Source organism: Lepidochelys kempii, chromosome 19 (genome assembly GCF_965140265.1).
Source record: "Lepidochelys kempii isolate rLepKem1 chromosome 19, rLepKem1.hap2, whole genome shotgun sequence".
In the NCBI taxonomy this organism is placed as follows: Eukaryota; Metazoa; Chordata; order Testudines; family Cheloniidae; genus Lepidochelys; species Lepidochelys kempii.
In genome coordinates, this window is record NC_133274.1 from 20,003,251 (window position 1) to 20,022,574 (window position 19,324).

At 45.5% G+C, this 19,324-nt stretch overlaps 1 protein-coding gene across 4 annotated transcripts in view; it reads right to left on the bottom strand.

Annotated features, from left to right (window-relative positions):
• RLF (RLF zinc finger) overlaps positions 1-19,324 on the bottom strand; it is a 117,177-nt gene that overhangs the window by 63,548 nt on the left and 34,305 nt on the right. For 3 of the 4 annotated variants that reach the window (XM_073317642.1, XM_073317644.1, XM_073317643.1), the window contains one exon: positions 10,020-10,222. In XM_073317642.1, coding sequence (XP_073173743.1) covers positions 10,020-10,222 — 203 coding nt within the window. Of the gene's footprint in view, positions 1-10,019; positions 10,223-19,324 lie in introns of those variants that run through there. The other variant, XM_073317646.1, reaches the window with a different exon arrangement.

Consider the following 19,324-nt stretch of genomic DNA (forward strand, 5'->3'; position numbering starts at 1 on the left):
GATGTGCATAAATTGGAGATAGTCCAGCGGGGCAATGGAAATGATTAGGGGGTTGGGGCACATGACTTACAAGGAGAGGCTGAGGGAACTGGGGTTATTTAGTCTGCAGAAGAGAAGAGTGAGGGGGGATTTGATAACAGCCTTCAACTACCTGAAGGGGGTTCCAAAGAGGATGGATCTAGACTGTTCTCCTTTTTCTGTCATCTGCTACCACTGAGTAATCATCTCAAGTTGCAGTGGGGGAGGTCTAGGTTGGATATTAGGAAAAACTATTTCACAAGGAAGGTGGTGAAGCACTGGAATGGGTTACCTAGAGAGGTGGTGGAATCTCCATCCTTTGAGGTTTTTAAGGCCCTGTTTGACAAAGCCCTGGCTGGGATGATTTAGTTGGGGTTGATCCTGTTTGGAGCCGGGGGGTTGGACAAGATGACTTCCTGAGGTCTCTTCCAACCCTAATCTTCTATGATTCTATGATCCACTATATTCCCCAGATCCCTTTTCACAGCCATTTCCCATTTTGTATGTGTGCAATTGACTGTCCTTCCTGAGTGGAGTACTTTGCATTAGTCCTTATTGAATTTCACCCTATTTGCTTCAGATGATTTCTCCAGTTTGTCCAGATCATTCTGAATTGTAACCCTATCCTCCAAAGCACTTGCAACCCCTCCCCACTTGGTACTGTCTGTAAATTTTATAAATGTACTTTCTGTGCCATTATCTAAATCTATGAGGAAGATACGGACCAGAACTGAAAGCAGGTCCAATCCCTGTGGGATCCCACTCAATATACCCTTCCATCTTGACTGTGCACCATTATGGAGATGAATGGGGTAATTCAGGGCTATTTTTTCCTCTGCAGACTTGGGAAGACATAACCACTTGGTTCAAATTACAGGATTTCTTCATAACCATAAGGACTAGCAACTTAAGACGTGACTAAAACTTAACTGTGGGATTCCATTTTTTTGTATCACAATGAAACTACATACTATTAGCAAAGATATTCTTCCCAATCACCAGTACTGCAAAGTCAACCCAAATTTTGAGAGTCAATGCTGCATTCTTTCTACCTTGTGAGTAATCACTAGAAATAAACATTCTCTGGAATAAATTATGCCCTCTGACATCTTTGAAAAACACAGTTGTGCAGGTGTCCATGACAGGAACAATTCAATTGATAACTGAAGATGGAACAGAATCCAGCTCCACCTCTCTGGCAGTAAAATTTTTATTTGTCACTAAAGTAAAAAATACACACCAACAAATCAGTAAGGGATCATGTTCACTACAAAGTACTGTTGGTATGGTATACCTCCAAATACCTGTTCAGTCTGACCCACAATTATTAACCCAACTTAATAATTGCTTAATTTAGTGATTTGAGCATGAGACTTAATACATGAAGGATTTGTGGAACTGTTTGTACAGAACACTGTAGAACAAACAATATACCACAAACAACCTACCACAATCCTAACTCTGCCCCAGTAGGAATGCCAGCCTGCTAGCACACCGTTCCCCCAACATGAGCAATTTACGTTTTCAAAAACTTACAGTCTCAACTGGATGAGTATTACAGTGGTGACTGTGAGCATTTGTATTAATAGGGAAGCAGTTATTGAATTAGATATTCACATATAACTTCTAGTGCAAGATGCTTTTTGTTTACGTTCTGACCCAAATTCTCTTTCTGTTGCAGGTACTTTGTTCCACTCAGGACTTTAAAAAAAAAAAAAAGAGTACTTGTGGCACCTTAGAGACTAACTAATTTATTTGAGCATAAGCTTTCATGAGCTACAGCTCACTTCATCGGATGCATGCAGTGGAAAATACAGTGGGGAGATTTTATATACACAGAGAACACAAAACAATGGGTGTTACCTGATCACTCTCGTTACAGTGTGTATGGTAAGGTGAGCTATTACCAGCAGGAGAGAGGGGAAAAAAAACAAAAACCAAACCACCACACACACGCACACCTTTTGTAGTGATAATCAAGGTGGGCCATTTCCAGCCGTTGACAAGAAACTCTCCCTCCCCGCCCCCCCTCCAAGTTCAGGGAGCACTGCCCTGTGATTTGGCTCAACTGTTGCTCCTTCCAGGGCTTCCTCAGGAGGACAGACCCATAGGGAACACAATGAGAATGGGAAGGGGATTGAAGGAAGAGACAACTGTCTCATGGTTAAGGCAGCTGAATACCACCTTGGAGAACTGGATTCTATCCCTGCCTGTGCCACAGATTTGCTATGTGATGCTGATGTAACCAAAGCCTTGTCAACACTACAAATTCTTTCCTGGTATATTTATCTCAAAAGAGCCTCCAGTGTAGATTAAGTACTTGTCAATAGGAATTTTTCGTCCCGGATCATACCACAAACTCCACAAATATTATCTAGGCTGACAGAAGCTATGTCTACACCGGGGTTTTTGCAGTCATAGCTATGTCAGCTGGGGGGTTGTTTTTTCACACCCCTGACCAACATACCTATGCCAATGTATCTTTGTAGTATAGACCAGGCTCAAACTTTTCACAGGGGGTCATTAATGGTCCCTCTCACTATCAGGATGGCTGAGCTGAGACTGGGGGTCTGATTTATGTAAATGTGAATGCACATGCACGCACGCACATACACACACCCACCCACAACTGAAGTCAATGGAAACTGCGCTTTATATGTTCAAAGTACTATCAATAGGAAAAAAGTTATGGTTGCAACTTATGGTTGCTTGATGGTATATTGTCCCCTTACAGAGCACTGAGTTGAGGGGGGAAAATCAATCAATCAAGGAAGCAAGCAAGCAAGCTTCTGATAACCAGGAAATACAGAGTTAAGACTAAAAGAAAAGGAGTACTTGTGGCACCTTAGAGACTAACAAATTTAATGAAAATATATAAAATATAACAAAAGTTTATGCTCAAATAAATTTGTTAGTCTCTAAGGTGCCACAAGTACTCCTTTTCTTTTTGCAGATAGAGACTAACACGGCTGCTACTCTGAAACCAGAGAGTTAAGACTGGCCATGCAAAATTAACTCTCCTCCTCTTCAGCAGTGCTCCAATATGCTCTAACACGAGACATACCTATACCTTGCCAACCCCAGTTACTGAAATGTACAAGGAAGAGCCTCCTTTTACAACCCATTCATTCTCATCCACAGGATTCCATCTAACACTATTAAATGACAAACAACAACAAAAAAGGTTGCATACATCACCTTCCCTCTACCCTCTTTGAGAAATGCCTCAGTTTGCACAAAGCACATTCTCACAGTGGCCTTTGGCACGGTAAGATTCAGGAGGTTCCAGATCCTGGCATAAACTCTCACACTTAGCCCACTCCCAGGAAAGCACGGCTTTGGAGCAGAACCTGGAACAGCTCCGGAGCAGTGGAGCTGCAGGTTTTTGCCTGGAGCTGGAGCGGAGCTGGAGCACAGCTCCAAAGCCCTGCAGGAAAGAATATTAAGCACGTACAATTTAAGAACCACTTCACAGTCTTCTACAACTCCCTTACACTCACTCCCAGGATACAATCTCACTTTCACTTAACCAGCATTAAACAATTAGAATCCTTTCATATTCCATCTCACTGCTGACAATATCCTTTACAGTAACAGCACTATGCCCTGCTATCGACATAACCTACAAAATTCTGAATAGAAATAATTTTATACTGCAGGTACACGTGTACTGCTTCCCTTTCCTCACACAAATGAGGGTGGAAAACAGATCTCATAAATCACAGCCCTGTCTCTCACCTCAGAGTAATCCACACATCCTCTTACCACAAACACACCTTTACCAAACAGGCTCAGCTACTGCCTGCACCATTTAGTGTACACTTAAACACACTGACTGCAGCTGGAGTATCCAAATAATTCCATTGGCTACTGCCACCTCCAGGGGATCAGAGGGAAGGTGGCATGGGCAACCTTTTCCCCTCTTCTCCTTTTTGTCCTTTAACAGTGTTAGATGAAATCTATGGGTGAGAGTGAATGGGTTGTAAGAGGAGGTGAAGAGCTTGCCCATTTCAGCAACTGTGGAGTCAGCAGAGTAAAGGTATGCATGGTTGGCCACACAACATTAACTGGGCATTTCCTAGTTTTCAGAAGCTTGAGTTTTTGCTCAACTCAATGTTTTGCAAGGAGACGACATATCAAACAACCTTAACTCTGCATTAATGTAGGGTTTTTTTGCCAATTTCCCTAGTTTTTTTTAACAGGAAAAAGATACATTGCTGTAGAAGTTAGTAGTCATTTAAGGCATTTGTATGTATCATGCCCTGTAATTAACATACCTGAGCCAACCATCCTCTCCACTCCCCCATCCCCAGCTGCACCCCATCAGCCCTGCTTCAGCACATCTCCCAAGCCATGCCCATGCCCATTTAATGCACTTCCCCTTCCAACCTGGCCACCTCCCCATTACTGTCCCGATGCCTCCCCACCACAAGCAGGGAAGACATCTCCCTGAAAACTTCACTCCCCGGTATACAAACATTTCCATCACTGTTAATTCCCCCTCCTGTAACACAACTCATTGTGTTACCAACTTCACATAGCAGAAAGTCATCAGAGAAACTCTGAAAAGTCACTAGATGTCGCTATGTAACCTACATAAGGGAACATTTCAGACAGATGCAATAAGAAATGTCCATCTCATACGAGGGGAATCTCTCTCCTCTCAATGAGCCAGGGGCACCCAGGGCAACGTCCAAGTGAGGGAGTCTCTCCCCAGGGCCAGGGTCCATGACAGGGAGTCCTGGGGAGTGGGGGTGGGAGGATGGGGAAGGCAATACACACTGGAATACCACAGTACCCATGACGCACCAGTTCTCCCAGGGTTTGGGAGGCAGTGGCTGAAACTCCATCTCCGCTGTGCACACCTGACCAAGCTGCCCTCATCCAGACTCCTCCCTCTCAACCTGATCATAGCCTTGCCAAGCCTGATGGGGAGTGCCAAACTGTTCATCTGCTGGTGTGTGGGGCGACTCCAGGGTAGGATATGTCTGCAGATCAATGACTCTGGCTGCTGCTGCGCAGGCCTCCCTTAGCTTGGCAGGTTTGCTGTCTCCAGTCTGGACACCATCTCCTTCTCTTCCTCCCCCTGCCACCACTCTCCAGGGCTGAGGGCTGCCAGCAGGATCGTTTAGTAAGAAAAGCATGGAATGGATTTTATTATGATTTTCTGACTATACAAACTGGCGACTTCTTTCTCTGAATATCACTGTAATTGGCAGTGAAAGTTATTAGATTTGTGGCTGGTCGCTTTGAACTTACTTCCTCGCTAGGGAAACCAAAAAGTCACTAAATCAAGTGACAAAAATTGCTACTTTGGCAACAATGGTGGCTTGGGTGCACTGGCAGAGATGAAGGGTGTCAAGCCTCCTTACTTGAGCCAACAACTTCTCTCGCCTCCCCTACCACTTAACCCCGTCCACTCTCCCACCTGCTCCCCCACTCCTCCTCTCCCAGGAAGCATTCACATATCTAATCCGCTGCCAAATATTTTGATTACATTCCCTCACAAAATAAACTGCCACCCATGACTCAAATTTTAGCATCTCCAGCCACTCAATTCAAAACTCGTTTTGTTTTAAGTGGGGGTTTGTGATTTACTTATCCTAAATTATGTTAATTGAATGGTAACTTCATAGCAAACACCAGGAGGTCTGTGATTAATTCAGTGATCAATACCTCTCTGTTTAACAGTAAGAGGCAGCAGAAGAAAAAAGTTATGGGGGGGAGGGGGAGAGACCTGTAATTCGGGAACCCCTCAGTCAAATGACCCCAAATATGGATCACTAACACTGACCTGTGGCCTCATGAAGGGCACCAAATTTCAAAACAGTCATATTAACCATTGGGATTTTAGAGCATTTACAAGAGTAGAGCTCTAAAGCACCTAAAATGGCAGAAATGGAAACCCTCTAGTTATGTTTCTGTATTGGCACAGCCACATTAAGAAAACACGCATTCTCCATTTGGGTCCCCCAAAGATTTTAGTGATTGCCATGCGCTACCTTGGATAAAACTCAGATAGACCCACATCACATCAATAGTTTGATCTTTAGCTCTCCACAAAAACCCTAAATGGCTTTTCCCCCAGGCTTCTCTGGAATCCCTGGCTCAAATGACTTAAAATTTGGGTCACGTAAATAACCTTACCCTGCACTCTTCTGAGGCACACCAAATTTCAAAGAAATCCAACTAACCATGTGGATTTTAGAGAACTTAGGCAAAAGCAACCTTAATTCTGGCATTTCCTGACTGAGTGCTTGTCTATGCAACCTTAATGTTCTTTTACAGTTTTTGAGGTGTAATTTCCTAGATTTTTAAAAATGCAAACCAAAAAACATACGTGATATTTTGTGGCATCATACAGATACCCACATGGATCAGCAGCAGGACTGGAACCTTTGGATCTATCGAACATACCTTCATCATCTGAAATACTGGAGTGACTGACAGAAGCTGTAGGCTATCCTCTACGTGAACCAGCATGAGAGAGGAATGGGACACTTTGCCTGTGAGTTTCACAGGAATTAGACTAACAGTAGTCTAATGGAGGAATGGTGAGACTCAGGAATATTGTGATCCATTCCAGGCTCTTGAGGAGAGTGTTCTCTAGTGGGCACAGTCTTCTACCCATTCCCCTCAAGTGTGATCTCTCTTGCCTCCTCCCCTCCTACTTGGTTGTCTCAAGCTTGTCTCATCCCCTCTGTGGCTCCTTGTCCCAGTCCTATCCCCAGTCTCCACTGCTCAAGCTTCTCTGGTCCCAGTCTCCTTTTCCCATCCCATCCCAGTCTCTCCCCGTCAATCCTGGCTTCCAGTTGCCCAACCCCACCCTTGTTTGCAGTCCCCATTGGCTCCCAGTCCCAATCTACCTCCCACAAGCTCCTCAGACTTCAGACCCCGCTACCCCATGGCTTCTTGTCCCAATCTCTTTGCCCAGTTGCACCCTGTTGTGCTAGATCAGAGCAGCTCTACCTTTATTCCCCCTCTATGGTCCACCAAGGGCACCCACTCATGCTTCCAGCTCCCTGGCCATCACCTCAAGTGGAGACATGTGTCTCTCCCTCTTGATTGGGTTTTTTTCCAAGCTGCACTTTCTTGCCTACACTGAGAATTCCCCAGTAGGTCAGACTGCCTAAGCAGGCTTGCTTTGTTTTCTCCTCAGAGGCTATAAACAGTGTAATTGCCCATAGGTATAAGTTACCACACTGCCCTTTCTAAGCAAGCACATTTATTCTTAAAGTGAAATCATTACAGAAAAAACATTAAAACGATTAAAAAAACACTACACATGCTAATAAGCTCATCTGAGATCACCCCAATTCCAACAAAGGCTCTGACAGGTGATCTGTTCTTCAAACTCTATCAAGAGGTTTTTTTGTGGTCACAAGTTCATAACAGCTGCTAGCTTAGAACAAGCATCCCCATGAATAGGTCAAGTTCTTCCAACGCTTCCCCCAAAGGAGTGGGATTTCTCTTGGACAGAATATCCTGTCCATTTGGTGGATCAGAAAGTAGGCCCTCAGCCTATTTAAACTCAGTCTATTAAAGAGACGATTTCCCTATAGTCTGTTGGTTCTCTGGATAGTCCAGTTTGAACGAGTACATCCAAGCCTCTCCAGGTGCTGGTTGCTCTCTGGGGTTTTACAACCTGAATGAATTTGCCTAGTCATCCTCCCCTGTTCTTCGCTCCTGAGGGATCTGGTTCCCCCACAATGGAATTACTTACAATCCCTGGCCCAAAATAAACTTAATTCAGTAAGATTTGTCCAGAATATTGCAGGAAATTACCAAATCGGTCACAACAGTCTCCCCACCACTCCCAGTCTTCTTGTCTCAATCTAACACTCCACTAAAGGTTGGGCTCTTACCCACTCTGCATGTAAATCAGATGATTTCTTCCTTCATGCTGCCTGAGCCCAACAAGGGGTGCGGCTGCACGTGTGTCACTGGCAGAACAGATGGGGGGGGGGGAGGGGAGGCTGCCTGTCTCAGGTCAGGTGCTTGAACTTGAACCATGCATGGCCCCACAACAGTCTCAGCTGCAGCAGCAGGGAAAGTTCTGCTCAACCTCAGGTTGCAGCATGCCCACAGCAGAGGGGATCTTTGGGGAATTTAGTGGTATGTACAATCACTATATCTTTCAAAGGTTTATAACCCAATGGGATATTAGATAGGGTGGGATCTGAGATACCCAGGAAAGAATTTTCTGTAGTATCTGGCTGGTGAATCTTGCCCATATGCTCAGGGTTTAGCTGATTGCCATATTTGGGGTCGGGAAGGAATTTTCCTCCAGGGCAAATTGGAAGAGGCCCTGGAGGTTTTTTGCCTTCCTCTGTAGCATGCGGCATGGGTCACTTGCTGGAGGATTCTCTGCTCCTTGAAGTCTTTAAACCACGATTTGAGGACTTCAATAGCTCAGACATAGGTGAGAGGTTTTTCGCAGGAGTGGGTGGGTGAAATTCTGTGGCCTGCGTTGTGTAGGAGGTCAGACTAGATGATCGTAATAGTCCCTTCTGACCTTAGTTTCTATGAATAACTTTGCCAAACTTGGACAGATTTTCACAGAGATTGTAGAACGCACATCCTTGAGACAAAGGACACCCCACTGCCAAAGTTCAAATCCCTGCTCCAAAGTATGGAGGCTCTAGAGTTGGTCAAAGAAGAAACTGACAATTTTTTTTTTTTAAACACAGGCAAAACAACATTTTTTCCCTAACCTAGTTCTCAGAAATAGCTGAAATTCTTGGCTGAAATTTTCCAAAAATATTCAGAGCGTGAGGGAGACACATGGCATGGAAATTTCAACCTAAATAGTTAAAAGTTTAGCAAAATTATAAGCAACTGAACAGGATCTAACAATGAGAAGTGTCAGACAAACTTAATCGGCTATGCTACCAGCCCTGCCTATAATACTTGTGGGACAAGTGTGCCTAAGAACTAGAGAGCAAGAGAGCCTCCTGAGCAGTTTTGGAAAGAAGGCATATAAGTAGCTGTACATGTATGCACAACATCTTTCTAAATAAGCATCTGAAGAAACCACATCCCCTGCTCCTGCATCACTCTTCGCCACCTTGGCTCAACTTCTTGATTCAAAGTAATTGGCTCTGTGCAGCTCAGCTGTCCAGTTAACTCCCAGACAAAGCATTGTGACTATGTTTAACAGATTTGCTAACATACACAACACCATATTTTCAAATAATGTGTTTGCTCTTAATTTTTTCCCCCTGAACTGAGCAGAGGCCTTAATTGGGGGCCTATTCTCTTGCAGCTGGGGAGTGCAAACATCTGAGTTATTCAGCCATATTTAATTTTAAACAATGGCAAGTCCTGCTCACTATCTCTCCTCCCTCAACCCCCCAAAAATATTGCTTAAGAGATTTTGCTCAAACTCCCTCCCACCACAAAGTCTCATTCAAGTTGACACCAAGCATTTAAGATTTCAGCCTAACCAGTGAATTCAATAAAAAATAACAAGCGGGGTTATAGTGGCAACAGTTTTCCAACCTTGATTACAATGTTCACTATTAGCACAGTTGCTACTACACTGAAAAAGAAAAAGATGTTTGAATCAAAGTAATCGGAATGGGTCATAAAGATTCAGGCCAGTAGACACTAGAGGAGTTTGCCCATGGCTCACCAGTCCTCCTTTTCTACATTAGTTTTCACTCTATTAAAACAGTCATTTTATTCCTTTGCATCAGAAGAGTACAGAGTCACAGTGCATAGGGCAGCTGAAGGGAAGACTTTAGATTTATACTTGAGGCATATGAGGATCTAACACTCTCAAACCTTTTTTGCATGATGTATAAGCCCACATTAATAGACTGTATATAATGCACATGTGTATCTGTAGCAACAACATTAAATGCACTTTCATACTACTGCCTGAAGTCTTTATATTTTAGATTTTCTTTAAAAACTCTATAACCTTAGCATTAGCCAAACTGATTTAGAAATGCACTTGATAGAAACTTCACACATTAATAGGGGATATGATTACTAACCTCTTTAATAGAGTCTTCATTAGGCAGCATAGAGCACAAACATGTGATGTAGGCTTGGCGAAAAGAGGATACATTTGAAATTTCTGGAGAATCTGCACACAATTTTGACAAGACAGTAGCTTGTGGAATGCAGTTGGACTTCATCAAGTGTTTTACTCGCATCTGCAGAAAGGAAGGCCCTTCTCGTGTAACCAATTTATTGACTAGGAAAAGAAAAAAACCTTTGAGAATACACCAAATTTACAGTTGGCACTTAGTTGTCTCATTGCATTCACACCACTTTGATTTTGTAAGAAACATGCTGAGGTCTGGTCAATGTTTAGATAAGAGATATGAAACCCTTGTTGCAATAAAAATGGACAGTAATAAATAAGCAGTGGTGTTCTTTCATACAAATTAGCACACTAGAAGTGCACCTGTGTAGCAATAAGGGAATGCTAGGCTACAAAAGTAGTGCTAGTATATTAGCAAGGAATGGTAGCTTCTTTGGCTCAATAGACACCTCACAGCACAGCATTAGGAGACACAGACAGCGACGGCACTACTCAGATCCTATAGTAGTTTTCACACGACTAGAAGTATTAAATTTGACCAGGACAACCAGGGTAGAATCATAGAATCATAGAATATCAGGGTTGGAAGGGACCCCAGAAGGTCATCTAGTCCAACCCCCTGCTCAAAGCAGGACCAATTCCCAGTTAAATCATCCCAGCCAGGGCTTTGTCAAGCCTGACCTTAAAAACCTCTAAGGAAGGAGATTCTACCACCTCCCTAGGTAACGCATTCCAGTGTTTCACCACCCTCTTAGTGAAAAAGTTTTTCCTAATATCCAATCTAAACCTCCCCCACTGCAACTTGAGACCATTACTCCTCGTTCTGTCATCTGCTACCATTGAGAACAGTCTAGAGCCATCCTCTTTGGAACCCCCTTTCAGGTAGTTGAAAGCAGCTATCAAATCCCCCCTCATTCTTCTCTTCTGCAAGCTAAACAATCCCAGCTCCCTCAGCCTCTCCTCATAAGTCATGTGTTCCAGTCCCCTAATCATTTTTGTTGCCCTTCGCTGGACTCTCTCCAATTTATCCACATCCTTCTTGAAGTGTGGGGCCCAAAACTGGACACAGTACTCCAGATGAGGCCTCACCAATGTCGAATAGAGGGGAACGATCACGTCCCTCGATCTGCTCGCTATGCCCCTACTTATACATCCCAAAATGCCATTGGCCTTCTTGGCAACAAGGACACACTGCTGACTCATATCCAGCTTCTCGTCCACTGTCACCCCTAGGTCCTTTTCCGCAGAACTGCTGCCTAGCCATTCGGTCCCTAGTCTGTAGCTGTGCATTGGGTTCTTCCGTCCTAAGTGCAGGACCCTGCACTTATCCTTATTGAACCTCATCACATTCCTTTTGGCCCAATCCTCCAATTGGTCTAGGTCCTTCTGTATCCTATCCCTCCCCTCCAGCGTATCTACCACTCCTCCCAGTTTAGTATCATCCGCAAATTTGCTGAGAGTGCAATCCACACCATCCTCCAGATCATTTATGAAGATATTGAATAAAACCGGCCCCAGGACCGACCCTTGGGGCACTCCACTTGATACCGGCTGCCAACTAGACATGGAGCCATTGATCACTACCCGTTGAGCCCGACAATCTAGCCAGCTTTCTACCCACCTTATAGTGCATTCATCCAGCCCATACTTCCTTAACTTGCTGACAAGAATACTATGGGAGACCGTGTCAAAAGCTTTGCTAAAGTCAAGAAACAATACATCCACTGCTTTCCCTTCATCCACAGAACCAGTAATCTCATCATAAAAGGCGATTAGATTAGTCAGGCATGACCTTCCCTTGGTGAATCCATGCTGGCTGTTCCTGATCACTTTCCTCTCATGCAAGTGCTTCAGGATTGATTCTTTGAGGACCTGCTCCATGATTTTTCCAGGGACTGAGGTGAGGCTGACTGGCCTGTAGTTCCCAGGATCTTCCTTCTTCCCTTTTTTAAAGATTGGCACTACATTAGCCTTTTTCCAGTCATCCGGGACTTCCCCGGTTCGCCACGAGTTTTCAAAGATAATGGCCAGTGGCTCTGCAATCACAGCCGCCAATTCCTTCAGCACTCTCGGATGCAACTCGTCCGGCCCCATGGACTTGTGCACGTCCAGCTTTTCTAAATAGTCCCTAACCGCCTCTATCTCCACAGAGGGCTGGCCATCTCTTCCGCATTTTGTGATGCCCAGCGCAGCAGTCTGGGAGCTGACCTTGTTAGTGAAAACAAAGGCAAAAAAAGCATTGAGTACATTAGCTTTTTCCACATCCTCTGTCACTAGGTTGCCTCCCTCATTCAGTAAGGGGCCCACACATTCCTTGGCTTTCTTCTTGTTGCCAACATACCTGAAGAAACCCTTCTTGTTACTCTTGACATCTCTGGCTAGCTGCAGCTCCAGGTGCGATTTGGCCCTCCTGATAACATTCCTACATGCCCGAGCAATATTTTTATACTCTTCCCTGGTCATATGTCCACCTTCCACTTCTTGTAAGCTTCTTTTTTATGTTTAAGATCCGCTAGGATTTCACCATTAAGCCAAGCTGGTCGCCTGCCATATTTACTATTCTTTCGACTCATCGGGATGGTTTGTCCCTGTAACCTCAACAGGGATTCCTTGAAATACAGCCAGCTCTCCTGGACTCCTTTCCCCTTCAAGTTAGTCCCCCAGGGGATCCTGGCCATCCGTTCCCTGAGGGAGTCGAAGTCTGCTTTCCTGAAGTCCAGGGTCCGTATCCTGCTGCTTACCTTTCTTCCCTGCGTCAGGATCCTGAACTCAACCAACTCATGGTCACTGCCTCCCAGATTCCCATCCACTTTTGCTTCCCCCACTAATTCTACCCGGTTTGTGAGCAGCAGGTCAAGAAAAGCGCCCCCCCTAGTTGGCTCCTCTAGCACTTGCGCCAGGAAATTGTCCCCTACGCTTTCCAAAAACTTCCTGGATTGTCTATGCACCGCTGTATTGCTCTCCCAGCAGATATCAGGAAAATTAAAGTCACCCATGAGAATCAGGGCATGCGATCTAGTAGCTTCCGTGAGCTGCCGGAAGAAAGCCTCATCCACCTCATCCCCCTGGTCCGGTGGTCTATAGCAGACTCCCACCACTACATCAGTCTTGTTGCACACACTTCTAAACTTAATCCAGAGACACTCAGGTTTTTCTGCAGTTTCGTACCGGAGCTCTGAGCAGTCATACTGCTCCCTTACATACAGTGCTACTCCCCCACCTTTTCTGCCCTGCCTGTCCTTCCTGAACAGTTTATAACCATCCATGACAGTACTCCAGTCATGTGAGTTATCCCACCAAGTCTCTGTTATTCCGATCACGTCATAGTTCCTTGACATCACCAGGACCTCCAGTTCTCCCTGCTTGTTTCCAAGGCTTTGTGCATTTGTATATAAGCACTTGAGATAACCTGTTGATCGCCCCTCATTGCCAGTATGAGGCAGGAGCCCTCCCCTCACAGACATTCCTGCCTGTGCTTCCTCCCGGTATTCCGCTTTCCCACTTACCTCAGGGCTTTGGTCTCCTTCCCCCAGTGAACCTAGTTTAAAGCCCTCCTCACTAGGTTAGCCAGCCTGCTGGCAAAGATGCTCTTCCCTCTCTTTGTAAGATGGAGCCCGTCTCTGCCCAGCACTCCTCCTTCATGGAACACCATCCCATGGTCAAAGAAACCAAAGCCTTCTCTCCGACACCACCTGCGTAGCCATTCGTTGACTTCCACGATTCGACACTCCCTACCTAGGCCTTTTCCTTCCACGGGGAGGATGGACGAGAACACCACTTGCGCCTCCAACTCCTTTATCCTTCTTCCTAGAGCCACATAGTCCGCAGTGATCCGCTCAAGGGTAAAAATCTAGTAATTGAGTTTTGTCTACCTACACTTTTTCCTGTACTTTAAGTTGGGTAAGTTTAATATATTTTATTTCTACAGCATCTATGACGAGAAAATTAAGTATCTCAAACAATACACTAAACACTTTATGTTCAGCAAAATAAAAGCATGCTTTATGAAATGTGTCTAAAATCTAGTTATATCACTACCAAAAAATTACAAAATATAGAAGTCCTTTTCTGACATAATTCTGTGGAAGGAAGGAAGGAAGGAAGGAAGGAAGGAAGGAAAGAAGGAATGAAAGAATGAACGAACAAAAGAATGAAAACAAACTACTTGACTTCAAACAGGAATTAATTCATAGAAGTTCTATGGCCTGTGTTACGCAGGAAGTTAACTGGATGATTACAGGTTTCAGAGTAGTAGCCGTGTTAGTCTGTATTTGCAAAAAGAAAAGGAGTACTTGTGGCACCTTAGAGACTAACAAATTTATTTGAGCGTAAGCTTTCGTGAGCTACAGCTCACTTCATCGGATGCATCTGATGAAGTGAGCTGTAGCTCACAAAGCTTATGCTCAAATAAATTTGTTAGTCTCTAGGATGATTACAGTTGTCCCTTCTGACCTTCTGCTCTATGAATCTATGAAAACTATTCTAAATACACAGGTGTCCTGTATTCACATTCAAGCCCAACCCAATTTTAAAAACCCCAAAACAAAACAGCCTCAGTGGCACAGGCAGGGTCTCAGGGTAGCCACCTGAGTACTATCCCACACAACACCCTGGTACATACTTGGGTGGCCTGCCTGAGTCCTGGCCTGAATCACCGCAGCCATATTGCTATTTTTAGTGTGCTTGCTCAAGTGAAACTTGCATGTCTGTCTATCCATGTTCCCAGCTGCAGTGCAGACACACCCATTGGTGCCTGAGCCAAGATTCCCTAAAAAGGGGGTTGTCTTCAATCCATTTGTGACCATTTATGTTCCACGAACGGTACTAATACCCACTGTTTGCATTGCTGAGTTCTTCACCGAACGGTGACAAACTCATAATGCTCCCAACATATATTACTGTTTGGCAGAAAGGTGATACTTATTAGGCACCTAAAAGATCTGATGTTCAAAGATGTCAAGCAGATAAAGCTCTCATTAACTTCAATAAGATTTGTTGGCATTCAGCACTTCTGAAAATCATGTCACTTATTTAAATGCCTACCTATGGATTTAGAGCCTCCACTTTAGACATCCAAGTTTGAACACTGTGGCCAAGATCTACATCTGCAGTACTGACCAATTACCTTCCTTCAGCTGCTAGTCTTCCACATGAAGGACCTGGAGAAGAATAGCCTATTGCATTACTTGCCCCATGGGCCATATGTTTGATACCACTGTGCTAAAGAAAGCACTCCAAGAAATTGTAGAAAAGAAGGTAGGAAGTGTAGCTGAGCAGAGGCAACACATATTAAAGTCTCCAGGTATTAGTAAGCAACCTTTTTTTCTCCTTTGAGAGTTGCATCTGTATACCACCTGCCTTGGGAATGCAGAAAGAAGTAACTGATTAAAGGAAGACAGAAAAGAAGGGCTTCAATTAAACAGATTCCGCTCTTGCCCATACCATGTATCATATCATGGTGTCAAATACAGAATAGTGCTGTGTAAGAGTAAGAATGTACCTTGCCCACCCTAGAGAACTAAACTGATGAGAGCACTAGCATGAAGTACCCTGTAGTGGGGCGATCACCCCGCTCCGGCTCAGAAAGGGTTAAAAGCCAGCCCTTGGAGAGGGCTGGTGCTGACAGCCAATCAGGAAGAGGCAGGAGGCAGCCAATCAGAGCTGGCCAAGCCACTATAAAAGAGAGCAGACCAGAAGGGGTAGGTAGTCAGTCTCTCTCCAGTCTTGGAGAGAGATGGACCTGGCTGCCTGAAAGAGCAAAGGGTACCTTGGACACTGCGGTACTGGGGCAGGGCAGGAGGAGATGGAGAAGCTCCAGCCTGGCAAACCCCCAGGTAGAAGCCTTGCTGTCAGGGTCGGAGGAGGTACTAGGGCTGTGGGGAAGCAGCAAGGGAAGGAAGAGACACCTGGTCCAACCCCCCTGGCCAATGATGAGTGGACACTTTAGACTGCAGTTTGCCCCTGAGGGAAAAAGCTAGATGAAGACTGGCAGTCGGTCACTGAGGCGAGGTGGGATTAGGGGATTGGGGTTCCCTGGAGAAGGGAGGATCCCAAACGCATGGGGGCACTGCTGCAGGGCAGTACCCAGGAGAAGGGGCACTGTGGGCCGGTGAGGGACATGGAGCCTGAAGTACAGTGATGGAGATTGACCAGGAAGCAGGTACCGGTAGGGAGACATCGGCTAGCAGGCGGCGCTCCAAGGCTAATGTGAGCTAATTCCCAGACTGACCACCAGGAGGCACCGCGGCGGCGAGTGCCCACCCTGCTACATACCCACAGCACAACAGCTTGTCCAGACTAGTCATTGTTTCAGGTGCAGGTCCATAGCAGTTTTGCTTAGCATCCCTATTTGCACTCACCTAGCATTGCTGTTATGCACCTTTGGGTACCGGTCTCACAGCAATTTCTTCTGGGAGATTTCAGAAGCCTTCTGTGCCTTTTAGAGATCCAGGAGAAAACTGGAAGACATGAAACTACCATAGTCCCCTACTCCCAGCTCCATTTAGTTTTTTCCTTCAAAATGGAAGCTAACTACGAATGCTCAATTCTTTTTCAGCAAGGAAGGTTTCAGCTAAAGCTAAGGAAAAGCAGTCTTGAGAGAGGAGAGGATGTTCCAACAGTACCTGCAGACTGAGTTCATAATGCATAAAGACAATTCTGTCACAGATTCTGTGACTTTCCGTGACTTCTCCTGGGGCAGGGTTGGAGCAGCTGGCCACTGGCCAGCCCCGGGACTAGCCCTGGGGCTGCCGGAGCAACCGGTAGGGTAAGGATGGCCAGAACAGCTGACTGGCACAGTGAGTGGGGCTGGGTCATCACCACAGGAGCAGCAGCGGGGCTGAAGCAGTTGCAAGCCCTGGCAGCACACTTTCTCCCCACCCAAACCCCTAGGGTATTTTTAGTGAAAGTCAGGGACATGGTTTTTGTTTATTGCCAGTGACCTGACTTTTACTAAACATAAGGTGATACAGAATCTTAACCCTTAATAATGCAACACTCATCCACCTCCCCCTTCACTGCCTCTCCACACAGGCGTGTGCTGTACTTGCAGATAAGATGCTGCAGAGGGAGTACCACTCCTGTGTATAAACCGCAGGGCCCGACCTAGCTGAGGCCTTTATGTGCCTCACATCTGGACACAGAATTCTTCCCTGGTCTTGCAGGGGGCTGGAGTGCTGGAGGAAGGCTGTTACGAAGCTCAAGTGCTATTGTCCTAACTGATGCCATATCATCAGGCAAGAAGTTCAGGCACAAGAGAAGGGGGAAAATACTGGACCAAACCATCAATTTTATTTCTACCTTCTTACTCTGAACTTTTCCAGCTGAAACTGTAACCCCCATTTGCTCCTCTCTCTCATTTCTGAAGTCCGCCTGCATGATTTCCTTGTCATCACTCCGAAGAGGTCCTGTTTTGCCACCCATTGCTCAAAATGCCCATCCTCCTTGTGATAATTTGTGGAATCTGCCTGCACAACCTATAAACTCTGTTTAATACTGGGGGCTCTTTGCATGTACCTGACAGGCTGCAGACTCCCTACTGGACATGGGATTCTTTATCTTATCTGTTGACTCTTTACCCCATGATGGACTAAAATGGTACATGACAATAGAGGGTTGTTAAATCAGGATAGTCCTCTACTGAACTACAAACATCCTAGGCAACAGACTAGCTCCTACCCTGTAGAATTGGTTTGTCAGGGAAAGGCTCTCTGGCAATAAAGCCACCTGGTAGGACTCTAGGTCATCACGGAGGCTGATCAGGAGTCACTTGATAGAGGAGAGTGCAAAGTTACAAAGAAATGGAGTGGTTTTATTCAAGAGGGTTTTTTGGCTGATTTTTCCATCAGTATAAGAATTATAGACTATCAGGGTTGGAAAGGACGTCAAAAGGTCATCTAGTCCAAACCCCTGCTCAAAGCAGGGCCAATCCCCAATTAAATCATCCCAGCCAGGGCTTTGTCAAGCCTGACCTTGAAAACCTTAAAGGAAGGAGATTCCAGCACCTCCCTAGGTAACCCATTCCAGTGCATCACCACTCTCCTAAGCCATTACCCTATGATCCCACTGAGAGTTACCAAAAGCAACTACAGCATTTGCTCAAGAAACTTCCTGAAAAAGCACAAGATCAAATCCGCACAGACACACCCCTGGAACCCCGACCTGGGATATTCTATCTACTACCCAAGATCCATAAACCTGGAAATCCTGGGCGCCCCATCATCTCAGGCATTGGCACCCTGACAGCAGGATTGTCTGGCTATGTAGACTCCCTCCTCAGGCCCTACGCTACCAGCACTCCCAGCTACCTTCGAGACACCACTGACTTCCTGAGGAAACTTCAATCCATCGGTGATCTTCCTGATAACACCATCCTGGCTACTATGGATGTAGAAGCCCTCTACACCAACATTCCACACAAAGATGGACTACAAGCCGTCAAGAACACTATCCCCGATAATGTCACGGCTAACCTGGTGGCTGAACTTTGTGACTTTGTCCTTACCCATAACTATTTCACATTTGGGGACAATGTATACCTTCAGATCAGCGGCACTGCTATGGGTACCCGCATGGCCCCACAGTATGCCAACATTTTTATGGCTGATTTAGAACAACGCTTCCTCAACTCTCGTCCCCTAAAGCCCCTACTCTACTTGCGCTATATTGATGACATCTTCATCATCTGGACCCATGGAAAAGAAGCCCTTGAGGAATTCCACCATGATTTCAACAATTTCCATCCCACCACCAACCTCAGCCTGGTCCAGTCCACACAAGAGATCCACTTCCTGGACACTACAGTGCTAATAAACAATGGCCACATAAACACCACCCTATACCGTAAACCTACTGACCGCTATTCCTACCTGCATGCCTCCAGCTTTCACCCTGACCACACCACACGATCCATCGTCTACAGCCAAGCTCTGCGATACAACCGCATTTGCTCCAACCCCTCAGACAGAGACAAACACCTACAAGATCTCTGTCAAGCTTTCTTACAACTACAATACCCACCTGCAGAAGTAAAGAAACAGATTGATAGAGCCAGAAGAGTTCCCAGAAGTTACCTACTACAGGACAGGCCTAACAAAGAAAATAACAGAACGCCACTAGCCGTCACCTTCAGCCCCCAACTAAAACCCCTCCAACGCATTATTAAGGATCTACAACCTATCCTAAAGGATGACCCAACACTCTCACAAGTCTTGGGAGACAGGCCAGTCCTTGCCTACAGACAGCCCCGCAACC